This window comes from Sceloporus undulatus, chromosome 1, assembly GCF_019175285.1.
Source record: "Sceloporus undulatus isolate JIND9_A2432 ecotype Alabama chromosome 1, SceUnd_v1.1, whole genome shotgun sequence".
Classification (NCBI taxonomy): Eukaryota; Metazoa; Chordata; class Lepidosauria; order Squamata; family Phrynosomatidae; genus Sceloporus; species Sceloporus undulatus.
Window position 1 is genome coordinate 89,929,480 of NC_056522.1, and position 24,290 is coordinate 89,953,769.

Here is a 24,290-nt window from a genome sequence, read left to right on the forward strand (position 1 = left end):
AGCTCTGTAACCACATTAAGACACACAGTAAATGCCTCTCCTTCCTCCCTGTTCTTCAGCACACTTCAAGTCACTCTTCCCACACACAGCTGCCACTTTCATACATATTTTAAAGATTCCATCTGGGTGCGTCAACTACCTGACTTACTTCCAGCCAACAAAAAGAAACATCCTACTCAGACACGTCCAATCACACCCGCTTCATATGGTCTTACAAAAATATTCTGCTGTCTTCAAGCCAAAGCATGGTATCACCCAGGACTGCCACCATGTTTCAAATAGTAAAACAACAAAAACAGTGTATCTTTTATAATAACTGTAAAACTGTCTTAGAATTTGTACTACTAAGAAGAAAATACAATTACAATTAGCAACATGACCTTTCGGAGGACACTTCTGTGAGCTGAGGGATCCATTTGTTTGAATAACCTTATAAGCAAGAGAGAGATCAAAATGGATTACTGGACCAGCAATCCATATACTTTGCAGCTGGATTAAAACAGTTGCAGTAATTTTGGTTTTTAAAAAAGAAAATGTATTGCTTTATATAACAAAGTCCTGGCTCTGTAAGCTGAAACAGAATACCAGTAGCTGTGCTGGGGAACTCCAACTTGCTGATGGGTAGAAGGCGATGAAAGGAGATGAGTGTTTCTTTCTATTATATTCACAGTGGTCATCTGCCACTGTGTGTGTTGTTTTTAATCTCCCATCTCCCCCTACACACCATGGGTGAGAGATCAACTGTGCCAACTCCAGGATAGGGCACCCGTTTGGGAACACAAATTCCAACAGAACAAGGAAGGCACAGTTAGAAGCACACATCTGTACAAGCATCACTTCTGATGGATCAGAACTTGTAAAAGAGACTGGGTTTATTTACAACTTCTAAAACCCACAACTAGCATGGCCACTGGCCACACTGGCTAGTGGATATTGGTAAATCTGGTTCTCCCATCCCAAAAGTGCGCCAGTGTGGTGTAATGGTTTTGAGTGTTGGGCTATGGCTCTGAAGACCAGTGTTCGATTCCCAGCTTAGCCTTGAAACCTACTGGGTGACCCTGGGCAAGTCACATGCTCGCAGCCATAAGTCAGAAATGACTTGAAGGATGTTGCTAATGTTGCTGTAATTGTAACAACAACCTCATCATCCCAAAAGTAACATTCCCAAGCTCTGTGATGGAAAATCTAACTGCCAACTATATAAAATTTCAGTACCTGACAACAAAATATGGATTCAGATGCCAGAAATTTCCATTCTGACAGACTTCACACAAGCAAACCATTGGTTCAAGACCCTGAAACATCATGTGTGGCAAATCTCAGAAAGGCTGAATCCTACAGAGTGTTTGTTTGAAAGCCTGTAGCCTGTTTGCTCTTTTGTGGCTGCAGGGAGCAGAGCTTGACCCACAGGTCTCTTTTAATTTATGCTGTTAAAGTTCACCTCCTGAGACAATTATGAATTAATATAATATGAAATCTGTTGAATATTTATGCAAGTTTTTGGTAGCAACAATCATAGTTAAAGCTAATAAGATCAGGTCAAGATTATTTTCACACATTTAACTTTAATTTGCCTTAGTAGTCAAATGAACATTTAAAAATATCTTGTACACATCACTGCATAGGGTTTCTCAATTTATCAAAGGGCATTTTTAACAGGTCTGCTGTCCATGATAGCAAAGGGGTATTTGGAACCACATGGCTGAATTATTCTTCCTGGGTAAACAATATACTTCTTTCTTTTCATCTTATTTTCCTGCCCACAGTGCTACTTCTGTCCAACCTTGGTAGACTTTTGCTAAGTTATCAGGATGACAGTTAGCATGGTTTCTTTTACATATCTAAAAATCAAAACGTTCTCATAGAGAGAAATGGCATTTTTAACTGAACTAATATGTCCATAGGTTTATAGGGTTCCAACAGCCATCCACTTGTACAATTGGACTCTCCTTCTTGTCATCATCCCCTCCCCCCTGAAATCTGTGCTCCGCTTCCAAATCTGTAGACTCCTCAGTCCTGCAGAGTAAATATGGAAGCTGTCAGTGTAAGTGAAATCCATTCCATCAGTGGTATCTGGTCCTCTAAAAGAGAGGCATAGCTCAATACCATTTAATGAATGTTCTTCAAAGGAAGAAAAGTGGAACAATGGGCAGTACTCATCACCACTTAGGTGCAATGTATACACAGAGATGGCTATACGCTTGTTCTAGTCTCCACAAATGGACAGGTTCCTTTCATTTGGTAATGGATCTGGGATCCAAGAAAGGCTTCCTGCTGGAGGAGCAGGGCAGGGAGTGATCTTTGTCAGCCCTCTGTGCAAGCTTTAGCACCACTCCCATGCTGTTCCAGAGGGATTACGAATACAGCAGAACACCGTGGGCAGCAGCAATAAAAAGAAAAGGTTAAAAGGCATCATTCTGCCCCTTTCTCCAGTGCAATCAGAACTCTGTTGTATGCAAGTCCAGATCTAACATATGGAAGTGGATCAGCATTGAGCTCAATGGAGCCTGACTCCACCCTTCACATTTTTTAAATTACATTTTAATTGCAAGAAAAGAAAAGAAAAGAAAAGAAAGAAAAAAGGGGGGAGAGGCATGCCTAGGATATGTTCATGGGCTAGGCATACACATTAATATAAGCTGATGAGATCTTCCCTCAAAATCTGACTGAAGTTGGCATCGGGAAGATATACATTCATAAGCAGGCTAAAGCAGTAAGATCCTCCAGCTATGGAACAACAGATGGTGAGCATTTGTCTTTCCAGTCTTGGAATATAAATGCACAATTTCAGCTAACAGTAACTGACATTGCTTCACATTTTAATCAAGTCATGCCCCCTGTAGTCCTCAAAAAACAGCCTGCAATGCGTCATGACAAAAAATATGGCAGGCAGACACTTCTTCTCCCACCCTCACAAGGCAAACCCTGATGGAAAAGGAAAGAGTACGCCCCTTGAATCATGTGTTGATACAGTTCTTCAAGGGTATCTCAGCTGAATTGAGGCAGACTTGTAACTTAATTTTATTACATTTATCCTTACTTTTGTTGTTTCTAACTGTGCTCAAGTTGATTCCGACCCATGGCAACTCCATGAATGAGTCATCTCTAAGACTTCCTGTCCTCCACTGCCCAGCTTAGTTCCTGAAAAGTCATACCCATGAACTCCCTAATAGAGTCCGTCCATCTAGCATGCAGCCTTCCTCTCTTTCTACTTCCTCCCACCTTTCCTAGCATTATTGATTTTTCCAGCGAGTTGTGCATTCTCATGATGTGTCTGAAGTATGACAGCCTCAGTTTTCTCATGTTGGCTTTCAGGGAGATTTCTGGCTTGATCTGCTCTAGGACCCATTTGTTTGACTTTTTGGATATCTATGGGATCCTCAACACTCTTCCCCAGCATCATCTCTCAAATCAATTGATTTTCTTCCTAACTTGTTTGTTAACTGTCCAGCTCTCACATCCATACATGGTAGTGGGGAATACAAACATTAAACCTCTCCATGCTTACTTGGAAGAACGTCTGTCTGTTCAATGTGGATAGCTCCCAGGGCAGCATGCACAGCACTGCAATCTAACAATTCAATCCTAATTGGTGAAGATGTGCAACGTTCAGTCAATGCTAGGCCAGCTGCAGCTATGCTGAATCCAAACTCTGCCCAGTTTGGGGATACAGTGGTACCCCGGGATACGAATTACCCAGGTTACGAATTTTTCGGGTTACGAAAAAATCCCATAGGGATTTATTGTTTCGGCTTACGAAGGTTTCTTCGGGTTACGAAAAAACCTCGGCGCTATTTTCCGCCACCGGAGGGCAGCAGAGAGCTATTTTTCCATTAGCGCCTATGGCAATTCGGCTTACGAAGGTTTTTCGGGTTACGAAATTAGCCGCGGAACGAATTAATTTCGTAACCCGAGGTACCACTGTATTGGAAATTACTTAGGACTACCTTCATTCTGGCCTAACTTTTCGCTGGCATTGCAAAGTCATCTTCTCTTTCTCCTTGGTGCATCTCTCTCACCATTCTTTATATCTTTGTTCACATTTTTCTTACATCTCTGTGACTCAATCCATTCTCATCCTTTCCTCCTTCAGGCACTGACTTGTGAACCCTTTCTGCATTTTCTACATAACCAGGACTCCTGACACCTGTTTCTTCTACCTAATGACAGCACAGAACACAGTACTTTTTATATCTCAGACTTATTTGATATTTTTTCTGAGCAACCTTTTTGCACTAGCCCTTCCTTTCTTCCAAACTTTCCCCCTAAGCATTCTGCTTCCTCAGCTTCAAACTGCTTTGAAGCTAGTTACTACATTCCGCATCCTCTGTACTTCTACCACTTTGATCTCTCTTATGTTCTTTATCTTCTATGACCTCTTTCTGGTCAATGTACCAATCCTAGCCTACTTGATTGTTCAGCAACCCACACAGAAGCTAGGGCTTATTATACTGGGCCTATATAATTTCTTTTGGTGTTTCCACATAAACAGGCCCATCATTTCTCTCTACTATTAGTGTGGAAGTAAGAATATTCATAGAAGCACTATGATAGTATAGTAACTTATCCAGCTATTAAGGGAATTTGCCAAACTAAGAATCAGGAGCCTTCCTTTAATTCAGAAGGCAAACAACCAACATCTTGGAAACTTACATTTATTTTCAAATACTGTATTATAATCCCACCCTAAAAATTCCTTGAATGTAAAACCATTCTTTGAAAAGTATTGAACTAAATTCTGTATTTTGATGATTTATTTAAATTGGGTTTAGGAAAATTCTGGATAAGCCAATTTCCAGGCACTTCAACAGCAACGTATTTCCAAGCAGGATCTGGGCAGTCTAATTCATTTTAGGAAGGAGATACCACTGGCAATTTGATGGAAATAATGCTGAGGAACAAAGCGTTTCCAGGTTTGCTAAACTCATGCAGACACACAGTATGCCATTGCCACGCTGGACAAGGCAATGAGCCAAAACCAACCAATTCCTTTTCAAAGACAATTTCCAAAAGAGTTGTTAAAATTAGTAAATCTTTTTTGCAGATGAAATCAAAATACCACAGTCAAATGCTTTAAACTGTGCTCCTTTTTGTGGCAGCATGAAGTCAAATAATCTAGAGCTGTTTTACGATGAGCAATTATACAAAACCAATGTTCAAAAGGAGTTCAAAGTAAAAATATTCAGTTATATTAATGTGACCTTCAGTTCTCTAAAACTGCAGGACCTGAGATTTGCCTTGTTTCCTGCTGTTAAAACACACAGAATTGGCTGCAAATCCCTAGTTCCCAAATTGAGGCTGCTAGCCTTGTCTTAGTGCTTGTTCCTTATCAATGTACAAAATTGCTACACATGCATACTTTTTCATCCTGTTACAGGTTAGAAAAGGACAGAGTATAAAAATAATGTACAGCCTTTTGGTTTGGTATCATGGGAACCTCCAAGATCTTGCAAGCCAATCTGAATCTACAACAATTCCATTTATTCCAACTGCAGACATTGATGGTCATAACAGTTGTACTTTTCATTGTTTTGGCTAATCTCATCCCTTTGCAACTCTTTGAATGTAGCGTATCAAGAAAGATGAGAGAGAAAAGTAAGTTATATAATCAAACACTAGGATTAACCTAGGATGACAGGAGGAAGGGTGTTGACAAGATGCAGGTCTCTTGATTAGCTGAAACAGTGCAAACCATAATTTCCATCATCACTGCTAAAGGCAACTATATGTAAGATTGGTCTATCCTGTTGGGAATTTGTATTATTATTTGGCCATAAGGCATAATTTATAAGACATAAAGCTTTATTTATTCCCCCCTTCCTCCCCCAAACATTTATCAATAACCAATGGCTGCCAGTGTATTTTAACAAAGCAAGTAAAGATTCCAAGACAGTTCTTTTTACTAAATGTAATTATTCCTGCAAGGCCCCCCTCCTATCAAATCATTAACGCATCCTGTGTTTCTCCAAGAGGGAAGCTATTGTTCAGATACAAACAAATGATATAAAAGATATTACATAACCACAAGGCCATTGTGGTCAACTACAAGCAATTCCTTAATCCATGAAGGTATAGACTTCATGAATGCTGGGAAAGACAATGCCCCCATTACAGTCTACACATGAAATCTTGATGATTTATCTAGCTCTTCCTATATTTCTAAAAGACACATTGCTCATAAATCGCTGCCACTCTTCAAATTCATTAAGAACTCAAACTGTGTGCCTGTAAGATGCTTAAAAATTGAACCTATCCTTGCTTCTTGGGAAGTAACATTTGGTCAAGTGCTCTTGTGTCTACACACCGATTAGGCATTATTGTGCCCAGAGTTTGAAAGCTGAAAGCAAAAGTCAGAGGGAGGATAAGAGTTTTACAAGTCCTAAACTCCACAGTCAGTCATCTGGAAGTACCCCTGACCAATTTCCTTTTCAAAATGAATATTTTTTCTTTATCTAATATGATATATGTCAAGCATTTTTCAGCATATAAATTGCAGTGTTCAAATTCTGTTTCACTGAAAATTACTTTGGTTCAATAAAACTTTGTGATTTGAACAAGACACTTGTAGAAGCTTAAAGCCTAAAACCAATAACCAACTGTTAATCCAACTAGAGTAGACCCACTCAATCAACTGCTACATAGAAAATCAACAGCTAAGAGATTACTGCACGAGCACCTTTCTTCCCCCAAAGATGTTAAAGTCATCAGAGAGTGCTTATCACATGCGTCTGCAACTGCAGGACTAGGGCTATTACTGCCATTGACAGTCCCACACTCTCTTTCACAGGCTTCCCCTCATCCTACCTCACTTCCCTATTGCTCTACCCAGCATGCCTTTTGGATTTTTAAATTTTTACATCTCTTTTTAACACAATTTAGTAACTATACCAATGTGATTTTGTCAGGGCAGGGTGAAAAGAAATGAAAGTGTAAAAAGGAGAAAACCAGCTTGCTCAGAACTAGCAAGGGGCAGAGGAGGAGACTGAAACCACGGTACAGCCCAATTCTGGAACTACACCTGTGAGCTTTTTGCATATGACTAATGGTACAGTAGCACGATTGACAGTTATTGATGGCATTTGCCCCCAATTTAAAAGGTGCACCAGCCATGAGTGGCCAACAGACCAGCTACAAGTCAGCGATGACAACGTCTGATAAAGTTCCACCACAAACACTACTACCCTGCTTCTATTCCACTTTTTGAGTTTTGTGCAATACTGCTTCTGTTTTTGCATTCTAGCTGGGACTTGCAAATGTAAGCCTAACATATATATTAACTCCCATTGTGAGGTTACAGGGAATTGAACCGCAGAAAGCAGGAATGCTGATAATGATGTAAACATGGCCACTCACAAAATATGTCACCCACTGGTGAGTGGTGGACTTCATTTCTTGGTTTAGTAAACCCTTTATTTTTAATCTTTGCTTTAAGAAATCTTGCTTTGCTAAGAGAGGATTTAACACTGACAAATTTAGGACATATTCTCTAAAGAAAGCTTCATGTAATATTCCTACTCTTTACAGGAGGCCATGTCCTATTCTAAAACTGCTTATCAGAAAAGAGATATTTCAAGGTAATAGTTTTACCCTTTCAATTCAATTGCCTGTTGAAGAGAGAATGTTCCTATACTATGCATCTGCCCTGATGTGCGATAATTTCCTCCTAACCAATTGGTACGATGATGATACCTGTTTCCCAAGTAAGGTAACTTGTTTTTAGGAATAACTGTTGTTCTTCTGTGTCTTCAAGTTGTTTCCAAGTTAGAACACCCATAAGGCAACAGTTAAAGTTCTTTGCTAAAATCCAGAGTGCCTATATCAGTGATGGTGAACCTATGGCATGTGTGCCAAAGGTGATACTCAGAGCCCTCTCTGTGGGCACACAGGCTGTTGCCCTAGCACAGCGTTTGCCAGAGTTTCTTACTAGAAAGCCAGAGGGACGTGGCATTTTGCAATAAATAAGTGGGGTCTGGGTTGCAGTTTGGGCACTCAGTCTGTAAAAGGTTCACCATCACTGGCCTATATGTTTGCCAGTTGAAAGATTCTACCATAGAGCTGTGAGGCATGTTCTGGTCACAGAAAGACAAAAAGTAAGCTGAAGTTCCATTGTCCAAATGAATAGAAGATGTTGGATGTTATGTTTGCACACTTCCTTTATAGAAATATAACAGAGGTGAACTCATCTCAACAGAACCTCAGTCCACAAAAGCCCAGTTAAAGGAAAAAGTTAGGAGTATTCTGCTGTGCATAAAGCAGAAGTACAGCTGCAGAAGTAAAGCATGCAAGCCTGAATAGCTATTACTTTTCCCATGAGTACATTTTAAGAAATAAAGGTGACAGTGGCCACAATCAGGTGGCCCAAAAGGGCTGCCGTTGGGCTTATCTGGGGTCAGGGTATGCACATGACACATACCCCTGGACCACTCTGAGGCCAAGCATAAGTCATGCTGTAGCCGCTGAACGCGGCCCAAAACTGGGCATGAAAGGAGTAGTTTCTTACCACCTCTTTTCACAGACCACTCTGAACCACTTGGGACCGTGGTGGTTCTGGGGCATTAGTCCTCTGCTTTCACCCAGTATCAGAGCTCTGTGAGGATTTATCCCATCTCTACCACCAATTATGAGAATTTCCACTTAATGCACTACTGTGCCAGCACTACTTGTGGGGATGTCTAGTCATCTTTGTGTTTCCTGTGTGAGACTCCTCCTATAATCTTACAGCCAGATAGTACTGCTGTTGAACCACTGCTGCCACCACAGATACCATATGTGCCTAAACTCAACCAACAGCTCACTGTACTGTTGCATGGGTGATTACTAAACAGAATTAGTAAACAGAATAAACAGAAGCATAACATAAAGTCAGAAGTTTATTTATTTAACACATCTAAATCTTAACGGTCTCTACTAACTCTTTTTCTGTATCTGCATAATCAGAGCAGAAACTTACAGCAGAAATACTGAGTATAACTATCACATGTGACTTTAAATCACAATTATTGTAGTAAAATAGCACCTTTGGTGATACCTACGACAAGACATTGCCTCCAACTCATACCTGCTGTATATGCCGAGTGTGGTTTTTCACTGACTGGGGAAATTTGTCAATAGCTCCCAATCACATGGCAGTCCTACTATTTCCTGTGTAAAATGCTACTGCCACAGCAGTTGCAATATTGGTAGTTACATGATGTCACAGTCTCCCCCTCTACCCCTTCCACCTCACTAATCCCAAGCATGCTGATTCATATTTTTTTTGTATTTCTTCTCTTTTCTTTTTTCAAACTTAAACTGCATTGTAAGAAAGGCAGAATCATGTTTAAAATACTAAAATAATAACAATAAAAAATGAAAGGCAGGGAGAAGGGGAAGTCTGAAAGAGAGCACAATGGCAGAAGCAGCCCCAGTTGCATAATTTATTTATTTTATTTTTATTTATTTATGGTATTTATACCTCGCCCTTCAGCCCTAAAGGCTATCAGAGAGGCTTACAATTATTATTTTTAATTAGACGGTTTCCTGCCCTCAGGCTTACAATCTAAAAGACATGACAGAAAAGGAGAAGGGAATGGTGGTGGGAAAGGGATTAGATCCAGTGGTTCTTTTCTCCCTCTGAGGCCTGGACCAAGGGAGATGGACTGGAGGGAGGGCTCTTCTTCTTCAGGCTAGCCCTGGTGGAGCTGGGCCTGCCTGTTCACTCCCTCACAGACCGAAGGATGACAGTTATCATGGAGGGAGGGCTCTCTTTCTTCAGGCTAGCCCTGATGGAGCTGGGCCTGCCTGTTCAATCCCTTACAGACCGAAGGATGACAGTTATCATGGAGGGAGGGCTCTCTTTCTTCAGGCTAGCCCTGGTGGAGCTGGGCCTGCCTGTTCACTCCCTCACAGACTGAAGGATGACAGTTATCATGGAGGGAGGGCTCTCTTTCTTCAGGCTAGCTCTGGTGGAGCTGGGCCTGCCTGTTCACTCTCTCACAGAATTGAGAAGAAGTGCAATAACGGCTGCTCACAAATCAGTATGTTTGTGGTTTCATTAATTAGTGTAATTGTGACAAGAACAGAGATGGTGCGATACTGTTGTTAATCCCCATTCCTCATACTAACAAATTCAAATCACTCCCTCTGACTGTCATAAACGCTTACGGTAGTCTTTTTGTGTTTCTTTCAAACATTCAATCAATGACTAATCACTGCCAAAATCCCATACTCTCAACCCCTTCCTACAGTATTTATCACATATACTATACATCACATATAGAACCATACTTTACCTTAAAGTCTTCAACAGAAACCTGTGATATGGACTTTTGGGGGGTGATATTGTTGTGTTTATTAAATGACTTCCCCCACCCAGCCCATAACATCATATGTTTCTGTGATGGTTCAAGAGTTGATATTTGCAAGGGAAAATACAATTTCAACCTCCGACTTCAATAACTGGTTAAGCATATTACTGGGAGATACTTTTTAACTGTGTCAGGATTTTGTACAGCCTTCATAAATGAAACTAAAGAATATATAAAATATATATAAAATAAAAGTTTACAAGTCAGTGAAAAAAGTGTCCTCAGCTGTAATAATTTTTTTCTGAATCATGTAACGACCTATTTCATCTAATACTTGGGACAATAGTAAAAAAAAAAACAGTCTAAGAAAAGGTAGATGATCCATCAATAAGACAACCAAATCTGTCTTAAGATCCAACCGAACTCCTGCTGCAATCAATAGCCTCCTCTTTATATTAAAGAGAGCTAACTCAGGTCTTGTATTTTCATTCTCAGTAAATGGAACATCACATGATGAGGCAATGATGGCAATTAAACTGTCCATTAAGAAATAAAACAGATTGCCCTAATGACTTTTAAATGCCAAAAAAAAAAAAAAAACCATACAGCAAACATTCACCATCAGCATCAATTCAAAGCAAGAAGAAATGGCTAAATCTGAAACTCACTTTTAAAAAAAAGTTAAATTGTCATTATGCAGAAGAATTAGAATATATTCAGAAATGCAATAACTTGCCACCTTTAGAATAATCAGAAAAAGCCATCCACATCAGATTCATTTTCATGCCTGGGGGCAAATCCTTTAAAAACAATTATTAAGATAATAAAAGGTAAAGATTTCCCCTTTGACATTATTGTCAAGTCATGTCTCACTATAAGGAGCCCTGGTGGCGCAGTGGTTAAATGCCTGTACTGCAGCCACTCACTCAAAACCACAAGGTTGCGAGTTCAAGACCAGCAAAAGGGCTCAAGCTTGACTCAGGCTTGCATCCTTCCGAGGTCACTAAAATGAGTACCCAGATTGTTGGGGGCAAATTAGCTTACAGTTGTAAACTGCTTAGACACTGCTTAGGCAGTATGTAGCTTGTTTGTTTGTTTGTTTAGGGGATGGTGCTCATCCCCATTACTAAGCCAAGGGAGCCAGTGTTGTCAAAAACGCTGCGATCACGTAGCCAGTATGACTGCACAGATTGCTGTTACCTTCCCATCCAAGTGGTTCCTATTTATCTCTTTGCACTTTTACATGCTTTCAAAGTGCTGAGTTGGCAGAAGCTGGGAGTAGTGATGGGACTTCACTCTGTCATGTGGCACTTGGGTCTCGAAATGCCGAACTTGCAGTCGTCAGAGTTGGTGTCTGAACTGCTAAGACACTGTGATACAAAATGAGAAAAGCAAACAGAACTAGGGCAAAGTTTACTATAAGAATTACTGAGTTGTTAGACTGTGTGACTGGAAGAAGTCAAATAGCTCCAACTTTCTTCTTCTTTTTTACTATATTTAATTTGGTTCAAGCATAGTGTGCCAAATTTCAAAATACACAGGAAATATACAATGAATCTGGAGTTCCTCTCACAAATTTCAAAAAGTAATACTTTCCTATAAATCAACTCTTTCGCAAACACACACACAAAGCCTACCCACAAGACCACAGCCTTTAAAAAAATATTATTATTATTATTGGCAGGAACACTTTATCATTCTTTTTCATTTTTAAAATTCAAAAGATGAATTTCTATTAAAGAATGAGTTTTAAAATTAATAAATGTATATTATTGTTTAAATAGGTTTCTCATTCACACAAAAATTAAGTTTAAAATGTTCAGTTGTACTGCTCCCTTATGTTGAGTCAATCCAAAAACAGTTAAAAGCTTATCGACATTGAAAACTGTGACCAAAAACAACTGCTAATCCCAGAGTATACCTACTCAATCAGCTACTAAATGGTAAATCAAAATTTATGTAAATCCCACCAATCCAATGGGTTTATTCTAGTTGGAATTATTAACTGAAGATAGGCCTATATTTGTCTAGTCTAGTTGGTCTCAAACTGTGGGGCAGGACCCAAAGGGGACAGTGAGAGTTGCTCAATGGGAGCATGAGACCTGGAGGCCCTGATGCCTACTACTACTACTACTACTACTACTACTCCACTTCCCAAATATTGTCCTTCCTGGAGAAAAGCAAGGAGAGGATTGGAGCTTCTGCCTGAGGAAGAAGGGAAGGAGAGGCAATTCCTTCTAAGATGTTAAAATATGAATATAGATGAATGTGTCAATGAAAATACACAGGCCAACAACAAAATATTTTTTCATATACTACATCAAATGGGGGTTGGTGGGGGGATGTATAGATGTAGATGTAAAGGGAGTCATTAGAGTAAAAAGATTGAGAGTCACTGGTGCAGTCCCAAAATGCATTCAGGCTCAGTACAGTGCTCAATTAATTGCCTGATCTGGATCCAATGGAAAACAATGGTGTTCCCTTTGTAGATTAAGATAAGACATGGGTTTTTAAGCTCTGCACTTCCTTTTTGTGCAGCTACTAGAATAGAAATCATAGAATCATAGAGACCACAAGGGCCATCCAGTCCAACCCCATTCTTCCATGCAGGAAATCCAAATCAAAGCATCCCCGACAGATGGCCATCCAGCCTCCGTTTGAAGACCTCCAAGGAGGGAGACTCCACTACACTCCTAGGAAGTGTGTTCCACTGTCGAACAGCCCTTACTGTCAGGAGGTTCCTCCTAATGTTGAGGTGGAATCTCTTTCCCTGCAGCTTGCATCCATTGCTCCGGATCCTAGTCTCTGGAGCAGCAGAAAACAAGCTGGCTCCCTCCTCAATATGACATCCCTTCAAATATTTAAACAGAGCTATCATATCACCCCTTAACCTTCTTTTCTCCAGGCTAAACATCCCCAGCTCCCTGAGTCGTTCCTCATAGGGCATAGTTTCCAGACCTTTCACCATTTTAGTCACCCTCCTTTGGACACGCTCCAGTTTCTCAATGTCCTTTTTGAATTGTGGTGCCCAGAACTGGATACAATATTCCAGGTGGGGCCTGACCAGAGCAGAATATAGTGGCACTATTACTTCCCTTGATCTAGACACTATACTTCTATTGATGCAGCCTAAAATTGCATTGGCCTTGTTAGCTGCCGCATCGCACTGTTGACTCATGTTTAACTTGTGGTCTACTTGGACTCCTAGATCCCTTTCACATGTTGTTTAATTTTAATTAATCAATTATCAAACTTGTGAGATATTGCCTTGTTTAAACTACCGTATTTTCTGGCTTATAAGACGACCTTTTAGCCCCATTTTATATGCTGGATTAAGCGTTTGCCGCTCTCCAGAGACAGGTGAATGGCCTAGCCACCTCTCTGTCTCCGGGGAAGGGGGGGTTCCTTGTGGGTTCCTATCCCAGCAGGCACCGCGGGTGGGCTCTCCCTTTTTCGCCGCCATTACAGATCAGGTATGGGAATGGGGAGGCTGGAAGCCGGAAAAGGTGGCGGAGAAGCTGCTCCAGAGCCAGTCCGGCAGGAGAGGGATGGTCGGGCCAAGGGAAAGAGCCGGCCCTTTATGTATTGCCACCACTGCCCAGGATGCTCCACTCCACCAGCTTCTTCCGCGGCATCGAGTGATTTTTTTGGGGCCTGACTGTGGGAGGCCCTACCGCCACTTCTGACACCTGCCTTCCAGGCCTCCACAGAGGTCCCCTCAAGCTGGCGCGTGTGGGTGCCAGACCCCCTTAATTCAGCCTATAATAGGCCAGGGTGCTGCCTGCATGCAAGTTGGGGGTCGTCTTATACGCTGGAAAATATGGTATGTTTAGTAGCAGCTAGCCAGCAATGTCAATGTCTTTGTGACCAAAGAAGAGGAGGAAAAGTGAAGGACAAAACTACATCCTGTTCATACACCAGGAAACCATTGTTTCCCATTTGCATCCAATGTAAGCAGCACTTATTTCCAAGCTCATAATATTTTGTGCCCCCAAATGGGAATAAATCTGTAATTTAGGGCAGAACAATACATTCTGCAGCAAGCATGCAGTTTCCAACTGTGTGTTGACCTTGTGGAGGGATCTGTAGTTGCTGAAAGGGGCTGAGGAGGGAATGCTTATTCCTTGTGCAGACTTCTGGTCTTTCCAGCAAATGTTTCCCCTACCAGCATTAATAATTTTTCCTCATTGCAAAGACATGACACAAGAAATAGGGGGAAAGCTAGAGAAAACATTACAGGAGATGGTCAAAATTATCTTGTTTCTCTACTATAAACAGGTTGCAAATTAGCTAACCAATTTGAGCAAGCTCTGTCCTCAAATGAGACACCGAGAGCCTGGAGACTGTCTTGCAGACCTCCCTAACTCATCTGTCAACCTCTCTCCAAGCTTGCCTCTTCTCATGTAGTCCATGATGTGCTTGACCTGAGGTATCAGGATCCTCAGGTTGAATGCAGCTCTACCTTCCTATTACTTTGACAAAAATTGGGGAAAAGGTGCTTCAAAGTATAGGCACTACGACTGGGAAACCTTTGAGCCAGTGCTAGGAAAAATACTGTATGTCATGGCCAGCCAAGATCAGCTCTCGGAGGATGAGGAGCCTCCTCCAGAGCAAGAGCTAATTGAGGCTACACCAGGTGGCAATCCTGCTCTGCCAGGTCCCAGTTGTGCTCTCCCAGCCCCAGAGGAGGAGGCCCAACCAGGTCCTAGTGCTAGTGAGAGGCCTCCTGTGGTGCAACAACCTAATGGTGACTCTGGGGAGGAAGCTTGCCTGGATGTGCCTACTTACAAACAGAGAAGGGCTGAGAGTGCTTGTAGGCGCAGATCCAAGAGGATTGCAGAGAGGCAATTAGCCAACCAGCCTCAGGTGGCATGGGGGAGAGTTTCTCTTACTTAAGCTATAGAGAGGCCTCCACTCAGTGCTAGAGTTTATTGCATGATTCCTTGGTGTGATTGCTGCTGGCACTGGCTCCTTGTATCTTGACTCCTTGTTGCTTTGACCTTAGACTGGACCCTTGTTATCTTCTGGCTGTTTTGACCTTGGACTGCTTTGACTACTCTGACTCCCGGTATCCTGACTTCGGCTTGGCTTTCGGACTGCTCTGACTTCTGGTATCCTGACTTCGGCTTGGCTTCTCGGACTGCTCTCACGCTTACTCCTTGCAAGGTCTGTGTCCTGCTTCCACTTGCTGGGCTAAGCCATTCTTATTGGCGTGTGTCTGTGTGTGCTGGCTGCAGTCCAGGACACTGTACATATACTCATGTATGAGCCTATACATTTTAGACAACCATCCTGTTGTCTGAGTATAGTGGCAAAAGGCAAGAGCTTAGTCCATCCCAGGAACATCTAAAAGAAGCACTGACCCCTCTACTTTCTCTGCCGTAGTGCCACTTCTGACCTTTTTGAATACCTGGGTGGGAAAATTGTGATGATGGCAGCTCTTTGGCGCTTCCCCTCAAAAGAGCACCGAGAGGAATTAGGCTTTGAAGAATCTGAATAAGACCACTGTGAATAGTTTCTCTGGGTTAAAATCAGGCAAAGTTATCACATTAAAGTTAAAAGCCATAATCACTGCTAACATGGTCACCATTTTCTTTGCTTTGCCTTTTCATCTTTTTTGACACGTGTGTATTTTCTTAGCCCCACCTGCGCCTTGTCACTTCCACCACACATTGCATAGCCATGATTTACCATAGCTCCCTATACATCCATCCAGCCTTTAGGGTGACCATAAACGGCTATGCCTGCTGGAAGTATGTACATTCTTTGGTGCTGTTTTCTTTTCCTTCATCATTTACATCTTTTGATACACGACGGTAAGTTTCACCCTCAACTAATCCATGGGTTATATCAAAATCCATAATTTTGCCCCCAAAACCTGCCCTCAATTTATACATGAGGTTGACTTATAGTTAAGTATATACAGTGTTTTAAAAAGTATTTAGTTGCAGTTAAGAGACATACATCCAACATAATATTGGTACTGCAGAAGATGGAAAACTTGCTCCTTCTCACCCACAACTATCCAAAAGCCAACTCCAGTGGTGCTCCAGAGCAGATTATTCAGATGCAGGTAGGGATACAGTGTAAAGGTGGGATTATCTACCTTATGCTGGATTCCATAGTTCCACCGAAAGAAATCTAGCACTGAATCCTGTCTATAATAACAAGTCTCCAAAAGAAATTCATTGCTGTGATAATTAACACTTTTTCAATTACTGAAACCCATTTCCTTTCCTTTTCTCAGAAGTAACTAACAAATATTTTTCATAATTGATTCCATTATTGCAACATCTCCCAAAATCTGGGCCAAGAACCCATATATTTTTAGTATAGTAGCTACTGGATGTACCACTGAAGAAGGTATAGCCAATTTATACAATGGGAACCCAGTCCTTAAGCTTGCCATTTCCTGGTCAAACAGTTCCCCATTCACACATCAAGTCAAAAGTGACAGAAAAGGCTATGTACTTGCAGAACAATTTGTTACACCAGAAACTGAAACAGATGTAAACTTAAGGAATCATAATAGTTTTCCAAGTATCTCAACAGAATTCCATCCACAATTATTTATAATATCCCCAGCCAAACTCTGTATATACTTTTACACCAAGTTCACATTAATGTCTCATATGGATAGCCTAGGATGAACATGTTCCCATTATATATGAAAGTGAAAGATTGTATGAACCATACTGAAGCTTCTTTCCCATTTTCTTCAGTCCTGCCTTTCCTTTCTCAGCCACTGATGGCATCATGTGAAAATGGAGGCAAAGGTATCAAGACTTAACTCTCTGAGTCACATAGGAGCTAGGCAGGCTGCAACCAGGCATTTGGCTATAAAAAAAGCACTGGTGATCTAAGAATGTGAATGCACCACCAATGAAAATTAATTGCCTTGACAAAATAGACTTTTAATGATACTATATGGATGCAGACTGGCCAAGGTATTTCTGAACTGTTTACTGAAAACAAAACAAAAAGACAAAGGAAATAAAACAAAGTTAGCCATGCTGGCCTATGATGAAAAGTAACAATAAAATCTAGACTGGGACAACAGCTTTATTAGGACATAACCAGAAGAATCCAAATATTGTATCAGATGTTTGTAGTCATGATGTCTTTAGCCAAATTCATTTCAAAGATGAAGACTACAGACTGAATCAATTACTCATAGAGTTGTAGGCATCAACATACAGGTGGCAATGTACACTGGCACAAAATAAATGCTGCTTGTAAAATGGATGGGAAGGTGACAACAAACAGCTTTCCCTGAACAAGAGAAACAAGAGAAAACAAAAACAAAAACAAAAAATGTCACAGATATGTGTAGCTATAGCACTCTTGGTTTGGCATTTGAATATGGTCCAGGAGTAGTGATTTCAAATCAAAGAAAAAACGACAAGTGTCCCTCCCCATTCATGGCCTTCCCACTCGCGGTTTCGATCATTCATGAGGCCATGGCTCCCTCTCTCCTCTCCCTCCCTTACCAGCACCTTCCCCCCAGCGCCGGGGCTTGTAATCGGCCATGGCCACCATTGGGACTCACTTTCCCAGCGTGCATACGCCCCACCCCCCTCCGCTTCTGCCAATTGGCGTATCTCATGCCACCATTGGGGACAATGGGACTTGACTATTTGCAAAATTTGCTATCTGTGGGGAACCCCCAGAATATATGCCCCGCAAATCGAGAGGGATGAGTGTATATATTTTGTTCATGATTAATTATTTTCCAGGGTAAGAGTTGCCCCAAGGATTGAGTTGGAAAAACCTACAATAAGTAATATTACTGGTGATAACATCACCACTTATTAGAACTTTCAATTCCAACATTCCTAAATATGCATCTAGTTTACGGCATAGGCCTTAGGTGTCATGGATCAATATTTAAAAGCCAATAACCATCTTTTAAAGAAAACATCAATTCTATGAGTAATCCAGGTTCTTATTTCTCTTCCCTCCCCCCCCCCCCCCCCCCCCCTTGTGAATCTAAGGCCTGGGACAGACAGGCCAAAAGCGGTGTGCCGCTGCCGATGCTAGGGTTCCGGAGTGTGCAATATCTGCACATTCCGCAAACCTAGCACATGACAGCGGCGGCATCATGGTGGCCTCCCATCCATACGGGGGCCGCCATGATGCCACCGCCACTGTACAGCAACCAGACATTGCTGGCAGGAAGTGGTATCATGGCGTCCCCCTCTTCCTGCTTCCAGCATCGCAAAAAACAAGCCACTCTAGGCAGCTTTTTTGCGGTGCATCTCTGCTGCAGCATGAGGATGCTGCAGCACAGACACAGGGCTTCCAGGGGAGGCACAGAGCTTCCGGTTTGTACTGCCCCGCCTATAGGAAACATATTAAGCTTGAGGAAGCCTGTTTTTCTCCTATTAATGCAGTTTGACACCGCTTTGACTGCTGGCTACATGCTATGAAATCATGGGATTTGAAGTTTTGTGAGATAATCAATGCAGAGTGAAGAATTGTATGAAGATGCACTCTAAAATTCTCAAAAGCAAAGTGGAAGCACCCATAAGAGAAATGAGGAAAAACAAACCACCAGGAACAGATGATATTCCACTTGAACTGCTAAAATACACACTGACAGAAACAACTCTAGTGCTAACTAATATATGCCAACAAATATGGAAAAGAAAATTGGCCAACAGGCTGGAAATGATGAATATATATCCCAATCCACAAAAAAAAGGAGACACAAAAGATTGCAGCAACTATAGAACCATTTGCTCCCATGCAAGCAAAATTAAGCTCAAAATTCTGCATAGACACCAATCATAGAGAGAAATCCCAGAAGTGCAAGCAGGGTTCAGGAAAAGAAGAGTACATTAGAGACCATATTGCAAACATGCAACGGCTCATAGAGCGCACAAAGGAATTTCAGAGAAAACTCACCATGTGCTTTATAGACTATCTCAAAGCCTTTGACTGCATAGATCACAAAAAACCATGGAACAGTCTCAAGGACATGGAAATACTAACGCATTTGATAGAATGCATTTGATAATCCTAATGAGAAAATTGTACTCAAGGCAAGAGGCTACCGTGAGAACAGAATTTGGAGAAGCAGAACGTTTCCCAATTGGTAAAGGCATCAGGCAAATATCACCCTATCTGTTCAATTTGTATGTATGCAGAAAACATCATAAGAAAAGTAGGGTAAGACTCAGACGAAGGAGTGAAGATAGGAGGAAGGAACATCAACTATCTAAGATATGTGGATGACACCATAATACTAGAAATTATCATGAACTTGAAATAAAGGAAGGTCAAAGACAAAAGTGCAAGGGCAGGCTTAATGCTGAACATAAAGAAAACAAAAAGAATGACCACAGAAGAAATACATAAATTCAACCTAAACAATGAAGAAATCAAAATAGGCATAGGGTTCCTGCACCTATGATCAAACATTGATCAGAATGGAGACCATGGCCAAGAAAAGACCATGGCCAAGACTAGGAATGGGGAGGGCGGCTAGGAAATCACTAGAAAAACTCCTGAAGAGTAAAGATATACAATTGAACATGAAAGTTAGAATTGTCCAAACCACTGTATTCCCTATTACCATGTATGGATGCGAGAGAGGGACAATGAAGAAAGCACATAAGGAAATTAATTCATTTGAGATGTGGTGCTAGAGAAGAGTCCTGAGGATCCTGTGGATGGCCAAAAAGACAAACAAATGGGTCCTTGAACAGCTCAAGCCTGAACTCTCCCTGGAAGCCAAGATGATGAAAGTGAGGCTGTTGTACTTTGGTCACATCATGAGAAGACATGACTCACTAGAAAAGGCAATAATGCTAGGAAAGGCAGAAAGTAATAGAAAGCGAGGAAGACCACAAGCTAAATGGCAAGACTCAATCAGGGAGGCCATGGGCCTGAATTTACAGGACCTGAGCAGAGCTTGGAGGACACGGTAGGCTTGGAGATGTCTCATCCTCAGAGACGCCATTAGTTGGAGACGATTCAAGGGCAGTTCACAACAAACAACGAGACAGTCAGCCTTCTGTATTCACAGATTCCTTATCCACTGATTCAACCATCATCTGAAAATATTCCCCCCAAATATGTATACGGTGGACCCTTGATTTATGCGGGGGATCCGTTCTACCTCTCCCCCATGTAAAAGAAATTCTGCAGGACTGCAAGTCCTGTTATTTGCAATGGCAGCATGTCATTCATTTAATGTGGCCTCGCCATTCGTGTGGCATCAAGTCTGCATATGGTGAACCCACATATGGAGTGGGCGTGCTGTAAATTCCAAAATGTGAACCACTTTATATATCGGGCACCATTTTACACCAATGTACAGTGTGCCTGCGTCATACACGGGCGCGCTATAAGCCGGAAAGGCTTCTCCCACACCCCGGAAGAAACAATGGGGTGTGCCATGGGAACGAGCCCCATTGTTTCTAATGGGGCTTCAGTTTATGCACTATTTCCCTTACGCGGCAGGGTTCGGAACGGATCCCCTGCATAAGGGAAGGGCTAACTGTATATAATGGGACATGAGCATCCACAGATTTGTGTATTTACAGGGGGTCTTGGGACCAAACCCCAGCAAATACCAAGGGGCCCACTGTTATTTCGCCTTCTGTGTCAGAGAGCTCTGGTGTGACCAAACAAAACTACAGATCCCAGGATTCCCTAGGATTAAGCCAGGGCAGTTAAAGTGGCACCCAACTGCATTAATTCCTCCATGTGGCAACAGTGGTAGGAATAAAAGCTCCTCCGCGGCAGCAACCTCTCCTCCTCCTCCTCGTCTTCGCTCTCCACAGTTCAGACCCCCCCCAAGAGTCTTTCACTGGAAAAGTCACCAGTTAAAGTTGCCTGATGATAGGTGAGATGGGGGGGGGGGAGGAGTGAGGGAGACCAGGTGTCCTCTTTTTCCCAGACCTGTCCTCCATTTCAACCTTCTGTCCAGGAGGAATCCCACAATGGTGTCCAATCTGAGCATGTCAAAGAAGCATGAATTTATATTTTCATGAGTGTTTTTTAACCTAAGGATGACAAGTTCTCCTTTTCCCAGACCTGTCCTCCATTTCAACTTTCTGTCGAAGAGGACTCCCAAAATATTCTGAGCATGCCTAAGAAGCACGAATTTACATTTGTATGAGTGGGGGGTTGTTGTTTTTTTACCTCAAGGTGACTGGATGTCCTCCTTTTCCAGATCTGTCCTCAATTTGTCCTCAATCAATTTTAACTTGAATTTGTAATTTGATTGTTCTTGGTTGAATTTGTATTGAAGTGTTACACTTTACGTTGGTGGTGGGTTGGGGGCTGTGGTTTTTTTTATGATCTATTGATTATGCATGAAAATGATTATGCATTTTATTATTCTTATTGTAACCCACCTCGATCTGCAGGGAGAGGCGGGCTAAAAGTAATAATAATTATTACTATTATTATTATTATTATTTATTTATTTATTTTCAACCTTTCCAGGAGGAATCCCAAACTGTCCTCCATTCTGAGCAGGGCTAAGGAAGCATGGGTTTACATTTGTATGAGTGGTTTTTTTTAACCTCAAGGTGTCTGCATGTCCTCCTTTTCCTGGACCTGTCCTCCATTTCAACCTTCTGTCCCAGAGGACTCCCCAAATGTCCTGTATTTTGAGCCTGCCTAAGCAGCATGGATTTACATTTCCAGGAGCCGTCCTCCATCCTCAACCTTTCCAGGACGGATCCCAAAAAATGTCCTCCATTTTGAGCAGGGCTAAGGAAGCATGGATTAACATTGGTAGGGAGTGTTTTTAACCTCAAGATGACCAGGCCAGGCCCCAGAACATACTCCAACTCCCAGAATTCCATAGTCTTGAGCCAGAGAAAGAGTTAAAGCGCTGCCAAACCGGGTTATCTCTCCAGTGTGGATGCAGCCTAAGAAGAGGAGGAGGAGGAAGAGGGTTGTGAGGACTTACCAGGTTGATGAAGGTGAGGAACTTCCAGCTGCCTCCATAGGTCTGGTGCGCAGGCATGTCAATGGCCTTGTAGTTGCACAGGACGGAGAAGTAGGAGAGGAGGATGGCCACCCGCAGCACCTGGCAAGGGACCAGCGCCATGATGGAGGGGGGGAGGAGGAGGAGGCAACCTCAGCTCCGAAGGAGAGCACTGCCTCTATTATGCCTACATAGATATACTGATATATGCCTATATATGCGTGTGTACTGTGCGTCTGTGTCTGCTGTAAGGCCGCGCGCCAGGCCACGTGGGTCTCCTTTTGGAACGCCCGCGAGGAAGAGGAGGAGCGTGACGTCATCAGCAACAGAGAAAGCAAAGGGAGGCAACAAAACAGAGACGGAGAGCAATAAACAAGGCGCGCGCAGACGTCTCAGCTTCCGGGTTGGCTCTGGACGGACGCCATTTTGTTTTAGGGGCAGAGTTCAAAGATACACTACATCCAGCCCTTTTAGCCTGTAAAGACTATCCTTGAGACTTAACTGAAAGAAGGAAATGGGCAGCATGAGCTTTCCTACTAGGCTAGTTCAGATGTATCTGAGGAGGTAGACTGAAGCCTAGTAGGATAATAATAATAATAATAATAATAAGAGTTTATTTGTATTTCCTGCCTCTCCAAAGATCAAGGCGGGATTACAGCAATAAAACAATACAAAGTAATACACAGTAATACAAAATGTTAATACAATAAATAAAACACTAATATTGAATTTAGGGATTCCTATTAGTACTCTAAAATCAATTTATCAGTAGTCAGTAGTCAAAGTCAAGAGTGGGCTACTGTCGTCAACTTTTATTTAGTCTCCAAGGTGCTACAATATCTCTCTACATATTATTACTACTACTACAACTAATAATAATACCAAATGCATCTGAGGAAGTAGCCTGAAGCCCAGGAAAGCTCATGCTGCCAATTTCTTTTTCAGTTAAGTCTCAAAGGTGCTATAAGATTTCTCTACATGATAATAATAATAATACCAAATGCATCTGAGGAAGTAGAGTGAAGTCTATCAAAGCTCATGCTGCCAATTTCTTTCAGTTAAGTCTCAAAGATGCTACAAAGATCTCTCTACATATTAATAAGAAGAAGAATGTAAATTCATCTGAGAGAGTAGAGTGAAGTCTAGGAAAGCTCTTGCTACCAATTTCTTTCATTTAGTCTCAATGATGCTACAAGATCTATCTACATAATAATAGTAAAATAATAATAAGGACTGGAGCGCAGCTTTGGCGCAGCTTCTGGCCTCTTAAGATATGTGTGTCATTTAAACAGCATACCTCCAAAGTGACCCGAAGCAGCTTTATTTTGGCCTGTCTGTATGAGCCCACAGTTTGGCTACCACTCCTGAAAAACATCAAAATCAAGAACCAGCAAATGCAAATGAAAACCACCCTGGGTGGGGTGGGGGGTCCCAGCAGACAATGGATCATTAATTAGACACCCTGAGGCCTTGCCATTCAACAAGAGAACAATATTAGATGAACATGTAAACCACTTCCTCTCAACCCCACTATACCTCACTCTCTTCTGTGACAGCATTCTCTGAAGATGCCATCCACAGCTGCTGGCAAAACGTCAGGAATAAACTCTTCTAGAACATGGACTCATAGCCTGAAAAACCCACAAAAAACTATCAGTGGGTGACCTTGGACAAGTCACACTCTCTCAGCCTCAGAGGATGGCCATGGCAACCCCACCCCCTCTGAGGAAACCTTGCCAATAAAACCTTGCCAGGTTCACCTCAGGGTTGCCATAAATCATAAGACAAGGGGTCGCTTGAAAGCACACAACAACAGCAACAGCAACATAGTCTTTTAATGCATTGCCAGTGTAGCGTAGTGGTTTGAGTGTTGGACTAGGGACTTTGGGAGACCAGGGTTTAAATCCCAGCTCAAGCATAAACACCCACTGAGTGACCTTAAGCAAGTCACGCTCTCTCAGCCTCAGAGGATGGCTATGGCAACACCATACACCACGAAGAAACTGGCCAAGAAAACCCTGTGATAAGGCCCACATAAGTAAAAAATGACTTGGAGT

General features: G+C 42.0%; 1 protein-coding gene across 8 annotated transcripts in view; it reads right to left on the reverse strand.

Moving 5' to 3' along the window:
• AIG1 (androgen induced 1) overlaps window positions 1–22,628 on the reverse strand; it is a 131,366-nt gene extending 108,738 nt beyond the window's left edge. The window contains exons 1-2 of one of the 8 annotated variants that reach the window (XM_042462441.1): window positions 22,216–22,628; window positions 11,523–11,656 (exon numbers count right to left, since the gene is read on the reverse strand). In XM_042462441.1, coding sequence (XP_042318375.1) covers window positions 11,579–11,656; window positions 22,216–22,356 — 219 coding nt within the window. In that variant the 5' untranslated portion in view covers window positions 22,357–22,628 and the 3' untranslated portion in view covers window positions 11,523–11,578. Of the gene's footprint in view, window positions 1–11,522; window positions 11,657–22,215 lie in introns of those variants that run through there. The other 7 variants (XR_006103445.1, XM_042462404.1, XM_042462413.1 and 4 more) reach the window with 7 other exon arrangements.
• Between the last annotated feature and the right edge of the window lie 1,662 nt (window positions 22,629–24,290).